Here is a 25,378-nt window from a genome sequence, read left to right on the forward strand (position 1 = left end):
AGCCACCGCGAGCCTCAACACTCATCGGACCGCACACATCAGTATGTATGATTTCCAATAAGTCGGTTGCTCGCTCCATTGTTCCTGAGAACGGAGTCTTGGTCATTTTACCCATAAGGCATGGTTCGCACGTGTCAAATGATTCATAATCAAGAGACTCTAAAAGTCCATCAGCATGGAGCTTCTTCATGCGTTTAACACCTATGTGACCAAGGCGGCAGTGCCACAAGTATGTGTGACTATCATTATCAACCTTACTTCTTTTGGTACTCACATTATGAATATGTGTAGCATCACGTTCGAGATTCATAAGGAATAAACCATTCACCATAGGAGCATGACCATAAGACATATCTCTCATAAAAATGGAACAACCATTATTCTCAGATTTAAAAGAGTAGCCATCTCGAATTAAACGAGATCCCGATACAATGTTCATGCTCAAAGCTGGCACTAAATAACAATTATTAAGGTTTAAAACTAATCCCGAAGGGAGATGCAGAGGTAGCGTGCCGACGGCGATCACATTGACCTTGGAACCATTCCCGACGCGCATCGTCACCTCGTCCTTTGCCAGTTTCCGCTTATTCCGCAGCCCCTGCTTTGAGTTACAAATGTGAGCAACTGCACCGGTATCAAATACCCAGGAGCTACTACGGGCACTAGTAAGGTACACATCAATTACATGTATATCACATATACCTTTTGTTTTGCCGGCCTTCTTATCCGCTAAGTACTTAGGGCAGTTCCGTTTCCAGTGACCGCTTCCCTTGCAATAAAAGCACTCAGTCTCGGGCTTGGGTCCATTCTTTGGCTTCTTCCCAGCAGCTTGCTTGCCGGGCGCGGCAACCTCTTTGCCATCCTTCTTGAAGTTCTTTTTACCCTTGCCTTTCTTGAACTTAGTGGTTTTATTGACCATCAACACTTGATGTTCCTTTCTGACTTCTACCTCTGCTGATTTCAGCATAGCAAATACTTCAGGAATGGTCTTTTCCATCCCCTGCATATTGAAGTTCATCACAAAGCTCTTGTAGCTTGGTGGAAGCGACTGGAGGATTCTGTCAATGACCGCATCATCCGGGAGATTAACTCCCAGCTGAGTCAAGCGGTTATGCAACCCAGACATAGTGAGTATGTGCTCACTGACAGAACTGTTTTCCTCCATCTTACAGCTAAAGAATTTGTCGGAGACTTCATATCTCTTGACCCGGGCATGAGCTTGAAAAACCATTTTCAGCTCTTCGAACATCTCATATGCTCCATGTCTCTCAAAACGCTTTTGGAGCCCCGGCTCTAGGCTGTAAAGCATGCCGCACTGAACGAGGGAGTAGTCATCGAAACGTGCCTGCCAAGCGTTCATAACGTCTTGTTCCGCAGGGAGAACGGGTGCGTCACCAAGCGGTGCTTGTAGGACATAATCTTTCTTGGCAGCTATGAGGATGATCCTCAGGTTCCGGACCCAGTCCGTATAGTTGCTGCCATCGTCTTTCAGCTTGGTTTTCTCTAGGAACGCGTTGAAGTTGAGGACTACGTTGGCCATTTGATCTACAAGACATATTGCAAAGATTTTAGACTAAGTTCATGATAATTAAGTTCAACTAATCAAATTATTAGTGAACTCCCACTTAGATTAGACATCCCTCTGGTCATCTAAGTATTACATGATCCGAGTTAAACTAGACCGTGTCCGATCATCACGTGAGACGGACTAGTCAACATCGGTGAACATCTTCATGTTGATCGTATCTTCTATACGACTCATGCTCGACCTTTCGGTCTTCTGTGTTCCGAGGCCATGTCTGTACATGCTAGGCTCGTCAAGTCAACCTAAGTGTTTGCATGTGTAAATCTGTCTTACACCCGTTGTATGTGAACGTCTGAATAAAACACCCGATCATCACGTGGTGTCTTGAAACAGCGAACTGTCGCAACGGTGCACAGTTAGGGGGAACACTTCTTGAAATTATTGTGAGGGATCATCTTATTTACTACCGTCGTTCTAAGTAAACAAGATGCAAAACATGATAAACATCACATGCAATCAAATAATAAACGTGACATGATATGGCCAATATCACATAGCTCCTTTGATCTCCATCTTGGGGCTCCATGATCATCTTGTCACCGGCTTGACACCATGATCTCCATCATCATGATCTCCATCATCGTGTCTCCATGAAGTTGCTCGCCAACTATTACTTCTACTACTATGGCTAACGCGTTTAGCAATAAAGTAAAGTAATTTACATGGCGTTTCTTGATGACACGCAGGTCATATAAAAGAATAAAGACAACTCCTATGGCTCCTGCCGGTTGTCATACTCATCGACATGCAAGTCGTGATTCCTATTACAATAGCATGAACATCTCATACATCACATATAGATCATTCATCATTCATCACAACTTTGGCCATATCATATCACAAACCACTTGCTGCAAAAACAAGTTAGACGTCCTCTAATTGTTGTTGCAAGTTTTTTTACGTGGCTGAATTAGGGTTCTAGCAAGAACGTTTTCTTACCTACGTTAAAGCCACAACGTGATTTGTCAACTTCTATTTACCCTTCATAAGGACCCTGTTCATCGATTCCGCTCCAACTAAAGTAGGAGAGACAGACACCCGCCAGCCACCTTATGCAACTAGTGCATGTTAGTCGGTGGAACCGGTCTCACGTAAGCGTACGTGTAAGGTTGGTCCGGGCCGCTTCATCCCACAATACCGCTGAAGCAAGAAAGGACTAGTAACGGCAAGAAAGTTGACAAATCTACGCCCACAACAAATTGTGTTCTACTCGCGCAAGAAGAACTACGCATAGACCTAGCTCATGATGCCACTGTTGGGGAACGTTGCAGAAAACAAAAATTTTCCTACTCGTTTCACCAAGATCATCTAGGAGTTCATCTAGCAACGAGTGAATAGATGCATCTACATACCTTGTAGATCGCGAGCGGAAGCGTTCAAAGAACGGGGATGATGTAGTCGAACACGACGTGATCCAAATCACCGGAGATCCTAGCACCGAACGGACGACACCTCCGCGTTCAACACACGTACGGAACAGCCACGTCTCCTCCTTCTTGATCCAGCAAGGGAGGGAGGAGAGGTTGAGGGAGATGGCACCAGCAGCAGCACGACGGCGTGGTGTTGATGGAGCTGCAGTACTCCGGCAGAGCTTCGCTAAGCACTATGGAGGTGGAGGAGGTGTTGGGGAGGGAGAAGGAGGCAACCAAAGGCCAATGACTCAAGGTGTGAAGTCCCTCCTCTCCCCCACTATATATAGGGGTGCCAAGGGGGGGTGGCCGGCCCTAGGAGATCCAATCTCCTAGGGGGTGCGGCGGCCTAGGGGGGTTTCCCTCCCCCCCAAGGCACCTAGGAGGTGCCTTACCCTAGTAGGACTCCTCCCCCTTGGAAACCCTAGGCGCATGGGCCTAGTGGGGCTGGTGCCCTTGGCCCAAGCAGGCCAAGGCGCACCCCCTACAGCCCATGTGGCCCCCGGGGATGGGTGGCCCCACCCGGTGGGCCCCCGGGACCCCTCCGGTGGTCCCGGTACAATACCGATAACCCCGAAACTTGTCCCGATGCCCGAAACAGGACTTCCCATATATAAATCTTTACCTCCGGACCATTCCGGAACTCCTCGTGACGTCCGGGATCTCATCCGGGACTCCGAACAACATTCGGGTTACTGCATATACATATCCCTACAACCCTAGCGTAACCGAACCTTAAGTGTGTAGACCCTACGGGTTCGGGAGACAAGCAGACATGACCGAGACGACTCTCCGGTCAATAACCAACAGCGGGATCTGGATACCCATGTTGGCTCCCACATGCTCCACGATGATCTCATCGGATGAACCACGATGTCGAGGATTCAATCAACCCCGTACACTATTCCCTTTGTCCATCGATATGTTACTTGCCTGAGATTCGATCGTCGGTATCCCAATACCTCGTTCAATCTCGTTACCGGCAAGTCACTTTACTCGTACCGTAATGCATGATCCCGTGACCAGACACTTGGTCACTCTGAGCTCATTATGATGATGCATTACCGAGTGGGCCCAGTGATACCTCTCCGTCATACGGAGTGACAAATCCCAGTCTTGATCCATGTCACCCAACAGACACTTTCGGAGATACCCGTAGTCTACCTTTATAGTCACCCAGTTACGTTGTGACGTTTGGCATACCCAAAGCACTCCTACGGTATCCGGGAGTTACACGATCTCATGGTCTAAGGAAAAGATACTTTGACATTGCAAAACTCTAGCAAACGAACTATACGATCTTGTGCTATGTTTAGGATTGGGTCTTGTCCATCACATCATTCTCCTAATGATGTGATCTCGTTATCAATGACATCCAGTGTCCATAGTCAGGAAATCATGACTATCTGTTGATCAACGAGCTAGTCAACTAGAGGCTCACTAGGGACATGTTGATGTCTGTTATTCACACATGTATTACGATTTCCAGATAACACAATTATAGCATGAATAAAGACAATTATCATGAACAAGGAAATATAATAATAATGCTTTTATTATTGCCTCTAGGGCATATTTCCAACAATGACACCATGATCTCCATCATCGTGTCTCCATGAAGTTGTCTCGCCAACTTATTACTTCTACTACTATGGCTACCGGTTAGCAATAAAGTAAATTAATTACATGGCGTTGTTCAATGACACGCAGGTCATACAATAAATAAAGACAACTCCTATGGCTCCTGCCGGTTGTCATACTCATCGACATGCAAGTCGTGATTCCTATTACAAGAACATGATCAATCTCATACATCACATATCATTCATCACATTCTTCTTGGCCATATCACATCACATATCATACCCTGCAAAAACAAGTTAGACGTCCTCTAATTGTTGTTTGCATGTTTTACGTGGCTGCTATGGGTTTCTAGCAAGAACGTTTCTTACCTACGCAAAACCACAACGTGATATGCCAATTGCTATTTACCCTTCATAAGGACCCTTTTCATCGAATCTGTCCCGACTAAAGTGGGAGAGACTGGCACCCGCTAGCCACCTTATGCACCAAGTGCATGTTAGTCGGTGGAACCTGTCTCACGTAAGAGTACGTGTAAGGTCGGTCCGGGCCGCTTCATCCCACAATACCGTCGAAACAAGATTGGACTAGTAACATTAAGCATATTGAACAAAATCAACGCCCACAACTACTTTGTGTTCTACTCGTGCATAGAATCTACGCAATAGACCTAGCTCATGATGCCACTGTTGGGGAACGTAGCAGAAATTCAAAATTTTCCTACGTGTCACCAAGATCTATCTATGGAGAAACCAGAAATGAGGGGAAGGAGAGTGCATCTACATACCCTTGTAGATTGCTAAGCGGAAGTGTTCAAGAGAACGGGGTTGAGGGAGTCGTACTCGTCGTGATCCAAATCACCGGAGATCCTAGTGCCGAACGGACGGCACCTCCGCGTTCAACACACGTACAGCCCGGTGACGTCTCCTATGCCTTGATCCAGCAAGGAGAGAGGGAGAGGTTGAGGAAGACTCCATCCAGCAGCAGCACAACGGCGTGCTGGTGATGGAGGAGCGTGGCAATCCTGCAGGGCTTCGCCAAGCACCGCGGGAGAGGAGAAGGGAGAGAGGTAGGGCTGCGCCAGGGAGAGGTCAAACTCTTCTGTTGGCAACCCCAAAACCCTCAAGTATATATAGGGGGAGAGGGAGGGCTGCGCCCCCACCTAGGGTTCCACTCTAGGGGCGGCAGCCAGCCCAAACACATCTAGGGTGCGGCCAAGGGGGAGGGGGAGAGGGGAAACTTGCCCCCCAAGTTAGGTGGGTGCACCCCCTCCCCCCAAACCCTAGACGCCTTGGGCCCTTGTGGGGGGTGGGGCGCACCAGCCCACCTGGGGCTGGTCCCCTCCCACACTTGGCCCATGCAGCCCTCCGGGGATGGTGGCCCCACTTGGTGGACCCTCGGGACCCTCCCGGTGGTCCCGGTACGTTACCGATAAAACCCAAAACTTTTCTGGTGACCAAAACAAGACTTCCCATATATAAATCTTTACCTCTGGACCATTACGGAACTCCTCGTGACGTTCGGGATCTCATCCGAGACTCCGAACAACATTCGGTAACCACATACAAACTTCCTTTATAACCCTAGCATCATCGAACCTTAAGTGTGTAGACCCTATGGGTTCGGGAATCATGCAGACATGACCGAGACGTTCTCCGGTCAATAACCAACAGCTGGATCTGGATACCCATGTTGGCTCCCACATGTTCCACGATGATCTCATCGGATGAACCACGATGTCAAGGACTCAATCGATCCCGTATACAATTCCCTTTGTCTAGCGGTATTGTACTTGCCCGAGATTCGATCGTCGGTATGCCGATACCTTGTTCAATCTCGTTACCGGCAAGTCTATTTACTCGTTCCGTAACACATCATCCCGCGATCAACTCTTTGATCACATTGTGCACATTATGATGATGTCCTACTAAGTGGGCCCAGAGATACCTCTCCGTCACACGGAGTGACAAATCCCAGTCTCGATTCGTGCCAACCCAACAGACACTTTCGGAGATACCTGTAGTGCACCTTTATAGCCACCCAGTTACGTTGTGACGTTTGGTACACCCAAAGCATTCCTACGGTATCCGGGAGTTGCACAATCTCATGGTCTAAGGAAAATATACTTGACATTAGAAAAGCTTTAGCATACGAACTACACGATCTTTTGTGCTAGGCTTAGGATTGGGTCTTGTCCATCACATCATTCTCCTAATGATGTGATCCCATTATCAACGACATCCAATGTCCATGGTCAGGAAACCGTAACCATCTATTGATCAACGAGCTAGTCAACTAGAGGCTTACTAGGGACATGGTGTTGTCTATGTACCCACACATGTATCTGAGTTTCCTATCAATACAATTATAGCATGGCTAATAAACGATTATCATGAACAAGGAAATATAATAATAATAATAACTAATTTATTATTGCCTCTAGGGCATATTTCCAACAATTCCTTCATATCCTCGATCACCACTTTGCAATCTGATGCAACATGCATTCTCTGCAAATTCAGAGCTTCGGCCAGGGCTAGAGCCTCCCGAATTGCAAGGGATTCAAGTGTAGGTGGGTCATAAACACCCCTCACAAGTATGGCCGATGCCCCTAGAAACTTTCCATTGTGGTCTCTGCATAATGCCGCTGCAGCTCCCCTCCTCAGGTTTTGTGAAGCTGCACCATCTACGTTGATCTTGCACATTGCCTCTGGAGCATGAATCCACTGTGTTGGCCTCGGCCGCGCTACTCCCTCCACCGGCCTCGAGCTGCTATTGTTTTCCTGCATTGAACGAAGGTTGTTCATATAGGCCTGAATAAACTGATGAGTGGATTGAGGGCTCTCAAATATTTCCTCGCACATCGCCTTTCTCCTAGCTTTCCAGACCGACCATAGTGTTACCACCATGAGAACAAATTCTTCCTGGGATAGTACTTCATGCATTGCGAAAATCCAGTTCCTTGCATTCCTTCCCATCTTCTGACTCATATGCTCAACGAGACGGGGATTAGATAGAGACCATATGCATATAGACATGGTGCACTCCATTAGGACATGTTTCCATGAATCGTCATAGCCGCAAAGGGCGCAACAGCGGGTGGTGGACATATTGCGACGGTGCAGAACATCCATCGACGGGATCGAGTGTTGAGCTAGTCTCCACAGAAAAACCTTCAACTTCGAAGGCACTTTGATGTGCCATAGCTCTGTCCACTCATTGATCTTTGTGTTGAGGTCTGAAATTTCACCAGCTCCCTCCAACCAATTCTCACGATGGTGTTTTGTGTTCATCACCATCCGGTAGGCTGACCTTACCGTGAATTTTCCACTCCTTTCACCCGACCATGCCCAAAAATCATCCACCGCTCTTGTGCACAAAGGAATTGCCAAGATTGCGTCCGCGTCAAAGGGTAAAAAAGTTCCCCGAATCAGTTCTTCCCTCCATGAAGCGGAGGTGGAGTCAATTAGTTCTGACACTAACCTTGGGGGATTGTCTGAGATGGATGTGATTGGTCTCATGGGACCAATTCTTGGAATCCAGTTGGTATTCCAAATATCTATTGACGCCCCTTTTCCAACCCTTCAGATGATACCCTGTTTCAATACCTCTCTGCCGTCAATCACAACCCGCCATATTTGCGAAGGGTGGTTCCCCAAATCTGCATCCAGGAAACTACTCTCTGGGTAGTAGGCCGCTTTAAGCAACTTTGCACTTAGCGATGTAGGATCAACCATTAGCCTCCACGCCCGACGAGCAAGTAGTGCAAGATTGAAAATCTCAATATCTCTAAAACCCATGCCACCTAGGTATTTTGGTTTTGTCATGATGTCCCAAGCAACCCAGGCCGGTTTTCTTCTTCCTTGTTTACTCCCCCTCCAAAACTGTCTGATTATCGAAGTGATATTCTCACACAAACCCCGTGGTAATCTGAAGCATGCCATTGAATAAACTAGGATGGCCTGTGCAACAGATTTTATAAGCACTTCTTTTCCTGCAACCGAGAGTAATTTCTCCATCCATCCTCGAACCTTCTCCCATACTCCGTCTCTTAAGTACTTGAAAGTACCCATCTTAGACTGCCCTACATCAGTTGGCATTTCCAAATACCTATCATTCAAAGACTCATTGTGCACGTTCAAGGTCTGCTTAACATTATCTCTGACCACTTATCGTTGGGGCAGTTGGATCATTGAGCTTAATCTTCCTATGCAGAATGTCTTGGGCTCTTGGCCCATAATTGGCTTACCCAACAGGCCAACACACCGAGAAAGCGGCCCTAAAAAACCCCGAGAAAGCACTGCCTTCCCGAACACATATCCCCTGCCGCGCCGACGCCCTAGTCCCCTGACTCCGACGCCGTCACGCCGCCGGCCACCGCCACCCGACGCAATACCTGCCGCTACCCCGTGGCGCGCTCCCCGAAGGACCACTTCGCGCCCCTAAGCAGCTGTCTGTTCTGCGGGTGCAGCGTCACCCCCGCGGCACGCCGTCTCGTGCCGGTGCTCAGCCCTTCCTCAGTTTCCCTCCATGTCTCCATTCACGGCTGCATCCACTCATTTTAACCGAGACTCTTCTCTCAGACCAATGTGTTTTCATACTGATATGGCAGGTTAGCAGCTGACCAGAGGAGGTTGGGAGCATCAGTACAGCAACCAATTCGCGGCAGGTAGAAGGTGAATTTTCTTCTGATATTTGTAATAACTGCACTAAAGTAGTCTAGGCATTATCTCTATGAAGTACGGAGTATGATTTTTAATTTAGTTGTCATTACGGTTGTTCTTTATGTTTTGTATATATACTGTAGTAGAATCTTTTTTTTGTAACTCCGTGTACCCAAATCATAAATCTTGCCCCCGCCAATATGTTGTTTTGTAATCTTGAATGTAAGTGTGTTAAATAGTTGGTGGGAATTTTTGGAATAAGTTTGGTCTGTATAAGTTTGCGCTGGACGTACTCCATTTCGGAATCTGCCACTGTTGGTGGATGAATGTAGAAATTATTGTACATCTAGTATAATACCATCAAAAAATGCTGTGTTAGCGCTGAACTTCAATTTTACAGTGTACACGGTGCTGATGTATGTCACGTTTAAGTATGTTTGAAGTTCTTTATATTTATCCCATTTCAGATGTTCCTTTCTTGCATGTACTGTGTTTGCTACATAGTGAAGGTAGAAATAAGTGAAATTATAGTTTGATCTTCATTTAATAGGTCGTCTTCTCAGTTGGTAGCATTCTTTTGGTGCCGATGAGCAAGAAGAAGAACAAACCTGGAAAGTCAATCAAGTTGCTGAAAGATGCTGAACAAACGTACACTCTTTGCCCTGTTGAATTTTGAGTTATCTTTGTAGCTGTTTTTATTTTTTCCTCTTATTCAAGTTAAGGTACTTCAGTTCACTCATCACTCGGTATTTCTCCCTGAACAGAGTAACTTCAGATTATATAACAGGAGATTCCCTTGATGAACTATTGTCTAAACTTATCAGGTTAGTAGGCAAATACCGTTACTGTCCCAACATTTCTTTGTGTTGAATTATTCCAATATTGAAAACAGTTACTACTATTGTAGGAGCGTGGAGACTGCCAAGGCTTCAAGGGGAGGTTTGCCAGAAAAGATATGGATGAAGGTATTGCCATCCTTGCTTAATTTCATTAAGTTTATAGAGTTTTTTACTGCAGATAGAGTACTTCTGTTATCATGAGTGAATTCAGAATATTCTGATGTTTTTTTGCATTCATGATTTTTGCCCTTGTAGCAACAATTTTCTGTTGGAGTCAACGACGTGACAAGGGTTCTCGAGCGAATGCCCGCGGCTGCTGCTTCTCGTTCTGGCTGTTCCACTGAAGCACCGACCAGCACAGCAAGGCGGAGAGCTCCTTTGGTGCCACTTCAGGTTACTATTGTTTCTTAACTTGCTATAAGGCCTTAGAGTTTAGAGAGTAGAGACAACTGTTGCCTTCTTATGGACTTGGAGCTCCATTATGTACATCTGTAAGGTCAAATCAACTAAGAGTAGCATGTATCTGGTCTAACTATGTCTGTCTACATTTCAATATGCGCCATGGATGTAAGACATGGGTGCTTTACTGCATCTCTGGTCAAATATTCATGAAGGGCTAAAATACTGTAGTGTGGGTTACATACCGCGATGTAAGACCTTAGTATCAAATCATGCTCTAAATATATGCTGTCAGCTGCAAAGTGAAAATGTTGTCTTCTATAGAACACTAATGTTCATTCAGCTGCACAACCAACAGTTAAATGGACTCTGTTCTGAATGTCACGTCAACATTGAATCAACTCAATCTGGGATATTTAACTGTCATGTGTATTCAAGAGCAAAAGAATAAGGCCGTGCTTGGAATAGATGTATTATAATACGGAGGTGTATAATTTACAAGTGTAACTTACCGGTCGCTGTGCAAACTCCAGCTGAAAGTGAAACGACGGGGTGAGGTGTGTATTCTTTACAAGTGTATTTCAAAGAGAAACGGTGATCCAAACAGGGCCTAAGGGGATTTCATAGTATTGTAAATATGTCCATATCCGCAATACATATATGCTAACACTAAAACTGACTACTATTCCACATCTTTTTTCATGGTACTGTAGGCTGTCATTATAGCCGCTGATTGCAATCCCAAATGGCTAACAAAGCACATACCAACCCTGGCAAGCACAAGGCAAGTTCCCGTATTGTGCCTCAAGGACAACAAAGGAAGCTCCCTGAGGTTAGGTCAAGTGGCGAATGTCCGAACAGCGCTGGCCATCGGGATAAAGGTAACCTTTCTTTTTTTGCTGACCTCAGTACCCTATACTGTCTCTCAAAGTCACTCATGAAATCTTTGTTTCAACTCATATCAGGCCAGGGACAGCATAATCAATAAGGCTGTGGACGAAGTGCTGAAGGATTATTATAAGCCAGTGGCCGATGAACAGTAAATTACCCCCCCATTCCGAGTCCAGTAGCATGATGAGCTAAATCTTAACCTCTGTGTGCTCAACATTACAAGAACATCTCGAAGGAGAGGTTCTTTCCTTTTCGCGGGGACTAGGGAGAGGTTTCCGAAGGTGATCAAGTGTGTTGTCGGATTGTAGCATATCAGTCCTAATCTTTGACTTCTGGGCGACATATTCTTTTGCTGGAAAACTAATGGAGAATAGGCATGTGGCCTGTGGCTGGCATGTCAGGTTGGTGCAATTCGGTTGAGAAGATGATGTTATGCCTGGAACAACGTTTTCTGTAACGCTGCACTCTACCACAATGTTGTTTTATCGGGGTCGTTGAAGCTGAGTTTTTGGTATGGATTACACTTACAGAAAGCATCCGGAAATCATTTTTGTTTGTTGCGGAGGTGTTCATCCATGTTCATGTCCATTTTCATGTTTTTTTTTAGTTTTTTTCATGTTAAGTGGTATATTGGGGATGTGATTATTAGGTGACTTGAGATGTCCGATGGGAAGGGGAAATTACCACTATCATGCATGTGCTCTTGAAGCAGGGACGGAAATGGAATTGGCGGATAGGGGCTGGGGTCCTCTTATATAATATCAGATGACTTAGTTGCTGAAATGTGGGCCAGATAATAAGCGGATCCACATGTCAGCCACTCAGGTACTCCATTCAAAACTAATTGAAGTTGGTCCTAAGTTATAGAAAATTGTGGTAAAATGTACTACAACATCAAATATTGTACATATTATGAAAGTATATTTTGTAAAGAATTCAATTATCCACACTACCGATTTGTACGAACTTCTGATTAGCATCTTAGTTAGTATAACCAATCATCAATTATTATATTAGTTTACATATATTAAAGGCAAGAGTCAAGATATATTAGTTGAATCATATCTCACTTTTCCTCCACATCTTGTCGCACGTCATAGGCCTGATAAGACATTAGTATGAAACATTTTTATCCATCTTTCCTGGCCAATTTAGGGGTATTTGGTTGCAAGGGACTAGACTTTTTTTAGTCCCAGGTACTAATGAAAAAAGACCCTTCAGTAGAGTCTTTTTCTAGTCCCTATAGAAAAAGTCCCTCCTGTTTGGTTACCTAGGGACTAAAAGGGATTTTTTTCTAGTCTAGTCTCTGTAACCAAACAGGGCCTTAACTAGACTTTTGAGTGGCTAGCTGTAGCATCTATCGTAGGCCTGCTAATTGTGGGGGAGTATTTGTAGTATGTATATATTGTCGTCATCAGATTGGTACATCAAACATAATATAACTAAGAATACTCCGCGCGTTGCTGCGGAACCGATTGGAATATATTTCAGCGATTTGATTGCATGAAGCTTCCATTGTTGAATTAATAATATATAAACTAAAGCTAAAAATAAATATTATATATTGTAATTGATTATTGTGTAGTCAGAAAATATTTTGAGTATAAGTGGCATAACGTAATGAAAAACTTTTTTTCATGCATGTTGAGTGGACCTTTTATGAGGTGGCATGTGTGATGAGGTGAAATGTTTGAATGAGATCAACTAATAATGGAAAACCTTTTCTCATGCATGTAGTGGTGGGCCTTTGATGAGATGTGTGTGCATGTTGAGATAAATAGGATAGTGGGGATCAACTTCTTATCTATATATAGGATACATAAACAATAACAATAATGTGCAATTTAAACTCATATCAAATGATATAGAATTCAAATGCCCATGCATGCAGGAATTAAACATCGAATCAAACAACAATAACACAACAACTCACATCGAATCATACACGAATGGCACAAATCCACATGCCCATAATAGGCAGATGACTTGAGTTGCTGACATATGGGCCAGAAAATAAGCAGCACCACATGTCAGCCACTCCGGTACTTCATTCAAAGCTAATTGGAGTTATAGGGTTGTCCTAAGTTACGGAAAAATATGATAAAATGTACATATTACGAAACTATATTTTTTAAAGAATTGAATGAGATTAATTTGGTGGTCTAGATATTGATATGCAAACTTGGTCACACTTAAGATATATCGCTTTGGATTAAGATATATCCATACTACAGATTGGCACGGACTACATACTAATTAGTATCTTAGTTAGTAATAACCAATCATAAATTATTATATTAATTTACCGAAAAAGGCTTGCGCCTCCCTTTATATATAAAGCAACAACCGCCAACAAACGGAAAAGATACAAACGCCAACACACCACATGAGACCCACACACACCCAAGACAAGATACATAGGTATCAAAGGGCTACAACAACAACACACCGAAAGACTCAACGTAGATTACAAGATAAGATAGAAAGCATCACTACGAAGCCGCCAGCGCTCTTCTGATGAGCCACAAAGAGATGAAGTTGAGAATCGACGAGACCGTGTGCTTCAAGACGGAGCCTTCAAGAAGGAAACGACACCATAGAGCCGCCACCGCCTGACCCAACGATCGGATTTTCATCCGGAGCACGACGAAGGGAGGGAGCAACCACAAAGAAGATTTCAGGAAGATGACGACGCCCGCAGGTGCCGCCTCCGTTAGTCTGGCCTAGAACAGACAGGATTTTCACCCCGGTAAGCATGCTCCTTCTTCGATATCGGTGCGGTCAGGCACATGGACCCAAGCCAAACACCGGCACCGCCACAGACCGTCGAAACGCCAGCTAGCACGCCGCCCACGCAGCCATGACCGCTAGCCGCCCGCACCCGAGCCACGGACTCAGCCCACGAGTACTGCGGCTCCCACCACCCAGGAAACAAGACGTTAAAGGCAAGACTCAAAATTTATTAGGAGTAGTTGGATCGTATCTCACTTTTCATCCACATCTTGTTTCATGTCATAGGCCTGATAAGACAATTAGTACGAAACATGTTTATCCATCTTTCCTCGCTAATGTAGCTAGACTTTTGAGGGGCTAGGTTTTTCTTCTTCTTTGCATCGTCCATCTGCTAGGCCTTCTAATTAATGGGGAGTATAATTTGTAGTATGTATATATTGCGGAAATTGATAGGCGCGGACGAGCGCGCACGCTCCCTGTATCGCTACCCATTCACTCATTTTGGGATGTGAGCCGTACGTGGTATTGTAGGGCTTGCAGGGTTCTGTACGTCTACACCGTACTAATGAGATACTTATATACCGAACTTGGTCTCGGACGGCCGTTTGTTTCTCACAGCGGGTCATCGCCCCTGCCGTTTACGACCGGCGGCACCGTTACACATGGTGGGAAGCGGCGCTTGTTCGGTCCACTGGCGCCTGTCGTTTACTTACCTGCTCACTCGACTCCTCAAATTTGACTGAAGAACCCAAGCTACAGCTCATGGCGAACGCCAACCAAGGTGCAGATCTGATCGCCGCCTGTATTCCCCTGCCGCCGGTCGCCCTGCCTGTAGTCCCCTGCCCGGATTGCGGTAGGGTAGTGGTGACATACGTCGCCTGCCGCGGTCAGTTCGCCGGCGAGCGCTTCCCCAGTCGATGGCAGCCGAGACGAGGTGGAATGCGATTTCTGCAGGTGGCAGGAAGTCTACGCAGAGTACCTGGCTTCGCTTGGACCGAGGACACCTCCGCTGGCGCAAATCGATCCAGGTCAGCAGCAAATCGCAGCACCAAATGAAGCTGGGCAGCTGCAGGAGGCAATGCTGGGCAGGTGCTGCAAAAGCATCCAAAAATCAAACTATATGGGTGCAGTGCTATATCCCGCCCATGGCAGCCTGATGGAGTGATCCAGAGGCTAGCGGCAGCAAGCAGATATGCCTGGAGACTGTGAGCAGGTGGCAAAGATTGGCTCACTTCAAGTAGTAGCAGACTTGATGGTTGCTCACAGTAGAAGGGTAGTAACTACAGGCGTTATTGGGTGGGCGCACCAAAAGGATTCAAAAATCAAACTATACGTGCACAGTGCTGCGTCCGCGCCCATGCTTGGAGAGAAGAGAGGGTGTATGCACCGTGCTGTCGGTCACATCTTTTTTTTTTTGACCAATGTCATGAACAGAGGACTCGTGAGTGTGTGATTCTCAGCAGTACCTTCTAAGGGTTAGCAGCTTTTTTTATTGATTAGCACATATAAGATTAATAGGAAGGAAATGTGACAGCAGCATGAAACCTATCTTTCAACAGTACACCCATTTAAGCAAGGGTATCAGGCAAACACAGTACAATTTTTAGGCCAGGCAAATGCAAGTGAGCATGCACGATACAAAGCAGAAGGTAAAAATCAGATGCACTTGCGATACTTGCATACACGCATCATGGGTTGCCATGGTTGAGACAAGTACAGATTACTAAGCTGATAATACACAATACACATCAGGAAAGTGGCATTGATCAACCAGAATACAGTAACAAACTAGGTGCTACTTGACATGCTTTCGTGCTTGCATAGATTTATCACTGATCGATAGCAGGATCATGAGTTGTTTGCTCGGCAACATGTACCACAATCTTAGGATTGTTGCAGGTGTTCTTCCGATGACCTCCCACCCCGCAGATCGAGCATTTCGGTTCTCTCCTTTTCTTTTGAGGCGTGTCCCCTCTCCGTGGACAAGTTGTGCTTTTGTGATCAGGGCCACGGCATATAGTGCGGAACCGTGTTCGTTGCAGGGCACTCGCAGCGGCATGTCCGTGCGTTTCCTTTTTTTGGTTTGCCCTGAAAATACGAATCCATTGCCAAATGTTATATTGCGTTTCGAGAAAGTAGATACAGTTTTTGGGTAATTATTTTAATATCAACTCACCGAGCACCCACAGACTATTTCTTGCATACATTTGGTTCTCTCGATGTTCAGCCTACTTTTTCCATATCTTATCACAAAACCAATCTCCCACGAATATATATTATAGAAGTCATATGCTTCTCCCAATGAATCAAAATTGTATCCAACAGCTGGTACCATGACGATATCTGTTTTCTTCTCCGCGTATCCTCTTAAGGTTTTTTCAAGGGCACATACTCTTCCAGCACATGGTGTGCGCTCAATAGGGGCTCGCCCAATACGAATCCTGCATCATTATTTAACAGATCATTATTTGACTGAAAATGGGTGCCTGATTTGTACTGAAGAATGCAATGCTCAAGCAACCAATATAGTAGCATTGCTTTAATGTTAAAGATTTCAATTATTCAGACACGGCTTACCACACTGTTTTCAGTGTTTATGACGATCCAAGACAAACTTACGTTTTGCTCACTTTCTCATCAGGATTTCATTGTTCACACACAATCAACATGGAGGTGCAGGTTTACTTTCAGATTTCTAAAATTATTGAGAATGAAATACAGCCGACTGTAAAAGACATCAGGCTTGATAAGCAACCAAAATGTAAAGCAGAGATTTACATCTGGAGATATAAATTTTTCAGACATTTATAACCGTAATACATTCAGAGATGAGCATAGGACAACTATGAATTGATGTTTTATATATATATTTTTTGGTTTTTGCTAAAGAATTCAGTGCTGACACGCGAGCAGTATGCAAATCTGAAGAATTCAGAGCTTACAAGCGAGCAGTATGCAAATACACCTTGTGCTTCAGAGTTCCTTTTACCAAATATGGCTTACATGAATATGTTCAGAGTTAAGCAGGATCGAAACCAAGCGAAGGTACCTTCTAGTCCAACTGGGGGCTTGCGGGTCATCTTTTCTTGTTGATTGCTGCGAATCGGCCGCCGACAAGCTCAGTGCTTTGCAGCCGTTATTGACGGCCAATTGGATTGACAGTGGGTCATCGCCAACATCTCCCATGCTTGATTCAACAGCCGGCTGTGTGAGGCAAGTACCTGCCTCACCGGCCGGAGTTAAATCCTTGGTTTCAAGATCCGGCCAGGGGAACCTGTGAGAAGACCTGGCAATCCATTAGTTGGTCCTTGCGAAAGACTCAGAGATACTGCTTCAACGAAGATGAAGTAGCAACCATACATGTTGACAGGATCTGTTAGGAACTCCAGCCCATTGCCTTTCTCTTCCGCCGCTGCCATGGACTCTGCTCTCTGCTGATGGCGCTGTAGAGCACTCGTAATGAGGGAGCGGGGTGGGAGATGGGGATCTTGGCTTCTGCTGGGCCTGCAAACGCATTTATTTTTTCCACCGCTATGTCTACACTGTTTTCTGGACGAAACTATTGTCCGAGTACGTCACGTACCGTGATCCATCAAATGTACCGATGGTACGTTTTCACTCTCCGTCCGTTACCGCGCAACGTACGCGATCTAGCCCTATGTATCGACAGTAAGACTACATGCACGTATACGGTCCGCTCAAGAGGCCCACCCACGCGGTCTTGTGCTATTGGTCCACCTAGCGGGAGCGCGCGCGCTCGAGCTCTCTATCGCCGCTCTCGTATATATTGTCCATATTTCTCATCAGCTTGGTACATCAAACACATTAATAATACATAAACAATAACAACAATGTGAAATTTAAACTCTCATCGAATGATACAGAATCGAGATCCCATGCATGCAAGAATTAAACATCGAATCAAACAACAACAACAACTCACATCGAATCATACACGAAGGACACAAATAGCACATGCGCCCATGCATGCACGCAACTCATCACACAAAGAAAAACAACAGCACCAACATCACTCCTTGATCCTTACCGGCACACGCGTACGTGCGTGTTATAACCATGCATCTTCATAACTTATCAGATCAGACGTAGCACTCGTAGAGCTTGATGTCCATCTTGAGGCGGAAGTAGAAGTAGCCCAGGTGGCGTCGGTGCGGATAGTCGCGATGCCGCGCGCCATGAAGAAGTCGCCGGTGCCGCCGACGATGGAGAAGTCACGAGTCTCCTCGTCCATGGGATCGGCGCCCATGAGGTTGAGCGTGCCCCTGTATGCCTTTGAGTTGAACACGAGTGAGAAGGAGAACCACCCGCTGTACGACTCCTTGTCGTAGAAGTAGAAGCCCTGCGCGCGCGCCGCCGGCTCCTCGTCCCCGACCGGCAGCGCCGTCCCCTCCGTCACCAGGTCGTCGAACACCACCAGCATGCCGAAGAAGGTGCCGTTGCTCCAGTGCGACGTGCTCAGGTCCGTCGGCTTGGTGACCGGCGCGGCGGTCGCGTTGGCGGTGTTGTTGACGCCGTTGTAGAGGATGTCGTGGAGGTACAGCGTCATCTTCTTGCGTCAGGGCTGCTGGAGATGTGCCTCCTACGGCTGTCAGGGGCGGCCCCTGCCAAGCCTAAGCCGAGCAGAAATATCACGAGCACGATCTTGCAAGGTGCCGTGAGGCCTTGCATTTTTGTCAGTGCAACCCTCACTGAGCTTAAGTTACCTGTTGGAAATATGAGTAGTTTATCGAATGATTTTATAACAGAAATACTAGATAAAGCATGACTAGTATAGCAATGATAAAACAAGCCATGCGATTTGAAAAAGAAAAGGTAAATAATATCTGCATATATGAGCTAGAACCGATCATCTCTAGAGCAGACAGTAGATCAAGATGCATATTTGAAGTAGAGCCTAACATGTGTAGAGCAAACACTAGAAGAAGGAACTGTTGCATGACTTCTAACAGGAAAGATAAAAACACGTACTGGACAGCAGCCGGAGCAGAGGCACTGGACTTGGGGTCAGTGTCCTCCATGTCGTCGAGGAGGTTGTCGACGTTGGGGAAGTAGTCGTCGTCGGGGAAGTAGTCGTCGGAGTCTGGGGCGTCCGTGACGAAGAAGTCAGTAGTCGCGCAGAGCGCTCTCCAAAAACCTTATCACCCTTCTCCCGTACATGACTCAAAAGGTGCGGTTCCGGAGGCCTACTGTCCCGACCTGTGGTGCACGCCGCAAGCCGGGATGAGGAAGAATGTAGCAGCAACGCAGTGCTCAGGAACTTGTGGCGAGAGGAGGAAGAGATTCTGGTGCGTCTCTCTGAGAGGAGCGACCTCCCTTTTATAGGCGCAAGAGAAGGAGGTGAGAGGCTGCGCCGGGAGCTGAAGGGAATGCGGGAGACGAAACGAACAGGCAACAGCCGAAGAGACGCGCCGTTCGGAATCAGTGTCCACTACAGAAAAATGTTTCAGCTTCCGAGTGACCTTTTGTATACCCGTAGTGCGTGGCAAAAATTTAGACATCGGCTCGGCTCATTCCCGCAACCCGCGGCACGTCGTGACGAGGCGTGGCGTGGCGAGGCGGGCGGCGGAGGAGGAGCGCGTGTGGATGTCCCTTTTATTCTCATGCTCATACAAGTGGAGAAAGAACCTCCCTTATAAGGAGGTCGAACTCCCACTTAACTAGCAATGTGGGACTAAACATTAGTAGTATCCCCTGCCTTGCATAAATGGGCTAAGTGGGCCTCTAGGATTTATTTAGGAATTTCTGAAATAGTTATTGGGCTGTCCCAAAATAGACTAAATTCCAATAATCCCCCACCAGATCCTAGAGGCACACAAAATTTGCCTTTGGTTCCAAAACACTGTTTTATATACCGGTACTGCAGTGGAGACTGTTAAGTTGAACTTTCACCTAGAACTCTATGCTACACTAGTAAGCAACTTGAACAGTGGACTGGGCCTTGAACTGCAAGTTTTCTGCGAATCTAGCTTCACATAAAGCCTTGACCGATACGTGGCTACCGTGGGTCTTCCCCGTGGATGGAGCTTATACGTCATACTCCAAGACCTTTCATGAGTTTACTAGAGAGAACCCTACTCTCATAGATTGCGACGTTTAACAATCAGACTCATATAGGTGCGTTCTTCAAAAGATGTTCTACAGGACAACATCTCTGCTTCAAAGAGCCACTTAGAACACATTAAGATATACATCAACCTGCCATGCAGATTAGGAGAGTATTGCATCTTTATGTAGTGGTATTTTTAAAATAAGGATACTCTCCTCCCAGTTGACCAACAGCTTGTCTTCCACATCTAATTCACGGGATCTCCGATCACAAAGAATAGGTTACCACTGTGAACAACTCATATTGTGGGTCTCATACCCATCTCCCTCGATGCATTATCTATCACATTACGTGATAGACCCTTAGTAAAAGGATCTGCCAGATTTTTAGACGTTTGGATATAATCCAATGCAATAACTCCGGAGTTTTTCATTTTTCTGACAGACTTTAACCTTCTCTGAACGTGTCTTGATGACTTCATGTTATTCTTTGAGCTGCTCACTTTAGTGATCACAGTTTGATTATCACAGTTCATAAGGATACCCAGTATAGGTTTCTTAACTACCGGCAAGTCATTCAAGAGCCCGACGAAGCCAATCTGCTTCGACCGTAGCTGTATCTAGTGCTGTGAGTTCTGCTTTCATTGTTGACCTCGTTAAGATGGTCTGCTTGTAAGACTTCCAAGAAACAGCACCACCTCCATGAGTGAATACATATTCGCTCGTGGCCTTTATCTCATCAGCATCTGAGATCCAGTTTGAGTCACTATACCCTTCAAGCACCTTTGGGTGCCTGGTGTAGTGAATTCCATAATTTGCAGTGCCTTTCAAATAACGCAAAACTCTCTCTAGAGCTTTTCAATGCACATCTCCTGGTTTTGAGACAAACCGACTTAGTTTGCTAACAGCAAAAGAGATGTCAGGTCTTGTAGCACTAGCTAAGTACATAAGCGAGCCAATGATCTGTGAATATTTAAATTGGTCTCTAGCAATTCTTTGATTCTTTCGAAGCAACACACTAGCATCATATGGTGTTGGAGAAGGCTTGCAGTCACTATAGCCAAGGTGACTCAAGATCTTTTCCACATAGTGAGATTGAAGCAATGTAATCCCACCATCATCATCTCTCAACAACTTGATGTTCAGAATGACATCAGCCACTCCTAAATCCTTCATCTCAAAACAGCGAAATAGGAAATCCTTGACCTCCTTAATAATATTTAGATTTGTTCCGAAAATCAGTATGTCATCAACATACAAGCAAAGCATAACTCCCTCGCCCCCACCATGGTGATAGTACACACATTTGTCAGCTTCGTTCCCAATAAAGCCTGCAGCTGTTAAAGTTCTTTTGAACTTCTCATGCCACTGTTTGGGTGCTTGCTTGAGTCCATACAAAGACTTCAGCAAATTGCACACTTTCCCTTCCTGACCATCTATTACAAACCCATATGGTTGTTCCATATAGATTTTCTCATCCAACTCTCCATTTAGGAAAGCAGTCTTAACATCCATTTGATGAACGAGAAGACCATGTGAGGCAGCTAGTGAAAGTAGAACTCGAATAGTGGTCAGTCGAGCCACATGTGAGTAAGTATCAAAGAAATCTTCACCTTCCTTTTGGGTATAACCCTTAGCCACGAGCCGAGCCTTGTACTTTTTGATAGTACCATCAGGCCTAAGCTTCTTCTTGAATACCCATTTGCATCCTATAGGTTTGCACCCATAAGGACGATTAGTTATCTCCCAAGTTTCATTTGCCAAGATGGAATCCATCTCGCTACGAGCCGCTTCCTTCCAGTAGTCAGCATCTTCAGATGCATAGGCCTCTGAAATAGAACTGGGAGTGTCATCTATGAAAAACACAAGAAAATCATCACCAAAGGACTTTGCAGTCCTCTGTCTCTTGCTCCTAATAGGAACTTCATTGTTCTTCTCCACAGGACTTTCAAAGTGTTCCATCAAAATGGCAGGTTCGGTAATTGTAACTGGTTCCTGATTCAACGAACTAGGCATCTCCTGATTAGATGAGGTAGTCATATCCTTCATGGGAAAGATATCTTCAAAGAAAGTCGCATCATTCGACTCCATGATCGTACCGACATGCATGTCAGGTACCTCAGATTTTACAATCAAGAATCTATAGCCAATGCTATGAAAAGCATATCCCAGGAAAACACAATCCACAGTCTTTGGTCCAAGTTTCTGCTTCTTTGGAATTGGAACATTGACTTAAGCCAAACAACCCCATGTTTGCAGATAAGAGAGCTTTAACCTTTTCTTCTCCCATTCCTCGAATGGAGTTATCTCTTTGTTCTTTGTGGGAACTCGATATAGGACATGACATGCTGTCAATATCGCCTCCCCCCACCATGCCTTGGTGAGACCCGGTGTGTCTAACATGGCGTTAACCAAATCAGTTAGAGTACGGTTCTTTCTTTCGGCCACCCCATTTGACTGAGATGAGTAGGGAGGCGTCCTTTCATGGATTATACCATGTTCCGCACAAAAAGCATCAAATTCATTGGAAAATACTCTCCACCACGGTCAGACCTAAGCCTCTTGATTTTTCGATCAAGTTGGTTTTTCACTTCAGCTTTATAGATCTTGAAAAAGTTCAAAGCCTCATCCTTAGATTTCAGAAGATACACACGACAGTATCTAGTGGAGTCGTCAATTAACGTCATGAAATATTTCTTTCCACCTTTTGTCAAAATACCATTCATTTCACATAGATCTGAATGTATAAGTTCATGTGGTGCAAGATTTCTCTTTTCCGCAGTCACGTGAGACTTACGAGGTTGCTTAGCTTGCACACACACTTGACACTTAGATCCCTTGACAGTGGTGAAACTAGGGATTAAGTTTAACTTTGCTAGTCACGACATGTAACCAAAGTTAACATGATAGAGACGTGAATGCCACACATTTGATTCACTATTGTTGCAAATATGATTAAAAATTTATTGCAAACGTCTGATAAAGATAAACGAAACAGGCCTCCTAACTCATAGCCTTTACCAACAAAGGTTCCATACTTGGATATTACAAATTTATTTGACTCAAAGAAAAGCTTATAGCCATCTCTACACAGAAGAGATCCGCTAACAAGATTTTTATTGACGGAGGGGACATAATGCATGTTCTTCAGCTGCACGATCTTCCTCGAAGTAAACTTCAGATCGACCGTGCCAACACCACGAACAGAAGCACTTGAACAATTGCCGATCAGCACGGTTGAAGTCCCTGCGGTCTGGTAAGACGAAAACATGGAAATATCACCGCATACATGCACATTAGCACCCGTGTCAATCAACCAATCAGGAGAATAACATACTGAAAGAATAGTGGGAAATATACCATACCCAGCATCCTTCATGTCAATGTCTCCGATGACAACATTAGCGGTCTTGCCGCCTTTCCCAGGATGACGCTTGTCATAGCGATTAGGACAACTAGGAGCCCAATGATCAGGATCTCCACACACATGACAAGCACCTTTATTCTTGTCACTCTTCTTCTTGAAGTTCGTGTGTTGTACATCCTTGTTATTCCCATCAAACTTTGCTTTACCATCAAGCTTGCCCTTGTTCTTGAACTTGTGGGACTGGAAGTTTTTCTTCTGTACCAGATTGGCACTAGATCCTCCCTCAATACCTCGAGCACGTGTGTCCTTTGCTCTCGCCTTTTCTTCCACATCAAGAGTACCAATGAGATCCGGGACGGAAAACTCCTGTCTCTTATGCTTCAGTAAGGTAGCAAAGTTCCTCCACGAAGGAGGAAGCTTAGTGATGATACCCCAGGCAACAAACTTGTCCGGTAGGATACAATTGAAGTGCTCAAGTTCTCTAGCAAATGACTGTATCTCATGAGCCCGCTCAACCACGGAGCGCTCTTCAGTCATCCTGTAATCATAAAATTGCTCCATGATGTACAGCTCAGTGCCGGCATCCGAGACCCCAAACTTGGCCTCGAGTGCGTCCCACATATCTTTTCCATTATCAATTGATGCATAAGCATCAACTATGTTCTCACCAAGAACACTCAAGAGAGAAGCCTTAAACAAGGTATCCATTTTCTGAAAAGCTTGTGCCTGTTGGGCATCTTACTTTCCTTCAGGTTTGCCAAGAGTGGCGTCATAGCAACTCATGGTTTGAAACCATAAGACTGCCTTCACGCGCCACCTCTTATAGTGGATACCCTCAAACATAGGAGGTCTCATGGAAGCAGCAAAACCATTCGAGGTAAATTGCCTATAATAAATTTTTTTGATTGTTGGAAATATGAGCAATTTACCGAATGATTTTATTAACAGAAATACTAGATAAAGCATGACTCGTATAGCAATGATAAAACAAGCCATGCGATTTGAAAAAGAGAAGGTAAATAATATCTACATATATGAGCTAGAACCAATCATCTCTAGAGCAGACAGTAGATCAAGATGCATATATGAAGTAGAGCCTAACATGTGTAGAGCAAACACTAGAAGAAGGAACTGTTGCAGGACTTCTAACAGGAAAGATAAAAACACGTACTGGACAGCAGCCGGAGCAGAGGCACTGGACTTGGGGTCGGTGTCCTCCATGTCGTCGAGGAGGTTGTAGATGTTGGGGAAGTAGTCGTCGTCGGGGAAGTAGTCGTCGGAGTCTGGGGCGTCCGTGACGAAGAATTCAGTAGTCGCGCAGAGCGCTCCCCAGAAACCTTATCACCCTTCTCCTATACATGACTCAAAAGGTGCGGTTCCGGAGGCCTACTGTCCTGACCTGCGGTGCACGCCGCAAGCCGGGATGAGGAAGAACATAGCAGCAACGCAGTGCTCAGGAACTTGTGACGAGAGGAGGAAGAGATTCTGGTGCGTCTCTCTGAGAGGAGCGACCTCCCTTTTATAGGCGCAAGAGAAGGATGCGAGAGGCTGCGTCGGGATCTGAAGGGAACGCGGGACACAAAACGAACAGGCATCAGCCGAAGAGACGCGCCGTTCGGATTCAGTGTCCACTACAGAAAAATGTTTCAGCTTCTGAGTGACCTTTCGTATACCCATAGTGCGTGGCAAAAATTTAGACATCGGCTCGGCTCATTCGCGCAACCCGCGGCGCGGCGCGGCGCATCGTGACGAGGCGTGGCGTGGCGAGGCGGGCGGCTTTGGAGGAGCGCGCGTGGATGTCTCTCTTGTTCTCATGCTCATACAAGGGGGGAAAGAACCTCCCT

The 25,378-nt window shown here is 45.5% G+C and overlaps 1 protein-coding gene and 1 pseudogene across 2 annotated transcripts; one reads left to right on the top strand and one right to left on the bottom strand.

Moving 5' to 3' along the window:
- The first annotated feature begins 8,874 nt into the window (after positions 1-8,874).
- Positions 8,875-11,923, top strand: LOC119367463. 2 transcript variants are annotated; one of them, XM_037632968.1, is made up of 8 exons: positions 8,875-9,077; positions 9,188-9,251; positions 9,803-9,887; positions 10,004-10,063; positions 10,147-10,204; positions 10,334-10,471; positions 11,191-11,358; positions 11,443-11,923. In XM_037632968.1, exons 3-8 carry the CDS (start codon positions 9,826-9,828, stop codon positions 11,518-11,520), a joined length of 564 nt encoding a protein of 187 aa, XP_037488865.1. In that variant the 5' UTR covers positions 8,875-9,077; positions 9,188-9,251; positions 9,803-9,825; the 3' UTR covers positions 11,521-11,923. The 2 variants fall into 2 exon arrangements, with proteins under 2 accessions (XP_037488865.1, XP_037488864.1); XM_037632967.1 differs by having other exon boundaries at positions 8,876-9,077; positions 9,790-9,887.
- A 6,278-nt stretch (positions 11,924-18,201) lies between these two features.
- On the bottom strand, positions 18,202-18,804 carry LOC119367464 (annotated as a pseudogene).
- Between the last annotated feature and the right edge of the window lie 6,574 nt (positions 18,805-25,378).

The sequence above is a fragment of the Triticum dicoccoides genome, chromosome 2B (assembly GCF_002162155.2).
Source record: "Triticum dicoccoides isolate Atlit2015 ecotype Zavitan chromosome 2B, WEW_v2.0, whole genome shotgun sequence".
Lineage (NCBI taxonomy): Eukaryota > Viridiplantae > Streptophyta > Magnoliopsida > Poales > Poaceae > Triticum > Triticum dicoccoides.

Coding starts and splice junctions, on each gene's coding strand:
- LOC119367463 (XM_037632968.1), top strand. CDS start 9,826: ATGAGCAAGAAGAAGAACAAACCTGGAAAGTCAATCAAGTTGCTGAAA. Junction 10,205..10,333: donor CAGAAAAGATATGGATGAAG/GTATTGCCATCC, acceptor TTGCCCTTGTAG/CAACAATTTTCTGTTGGAGT. Junction 10,472..11,190: donor CTCCTTTGGTGCCACTTCAG/GTTACTATTGTT, acceptor ATGGTACTGTAG/GCTGTCATTATAGCCGCTGA.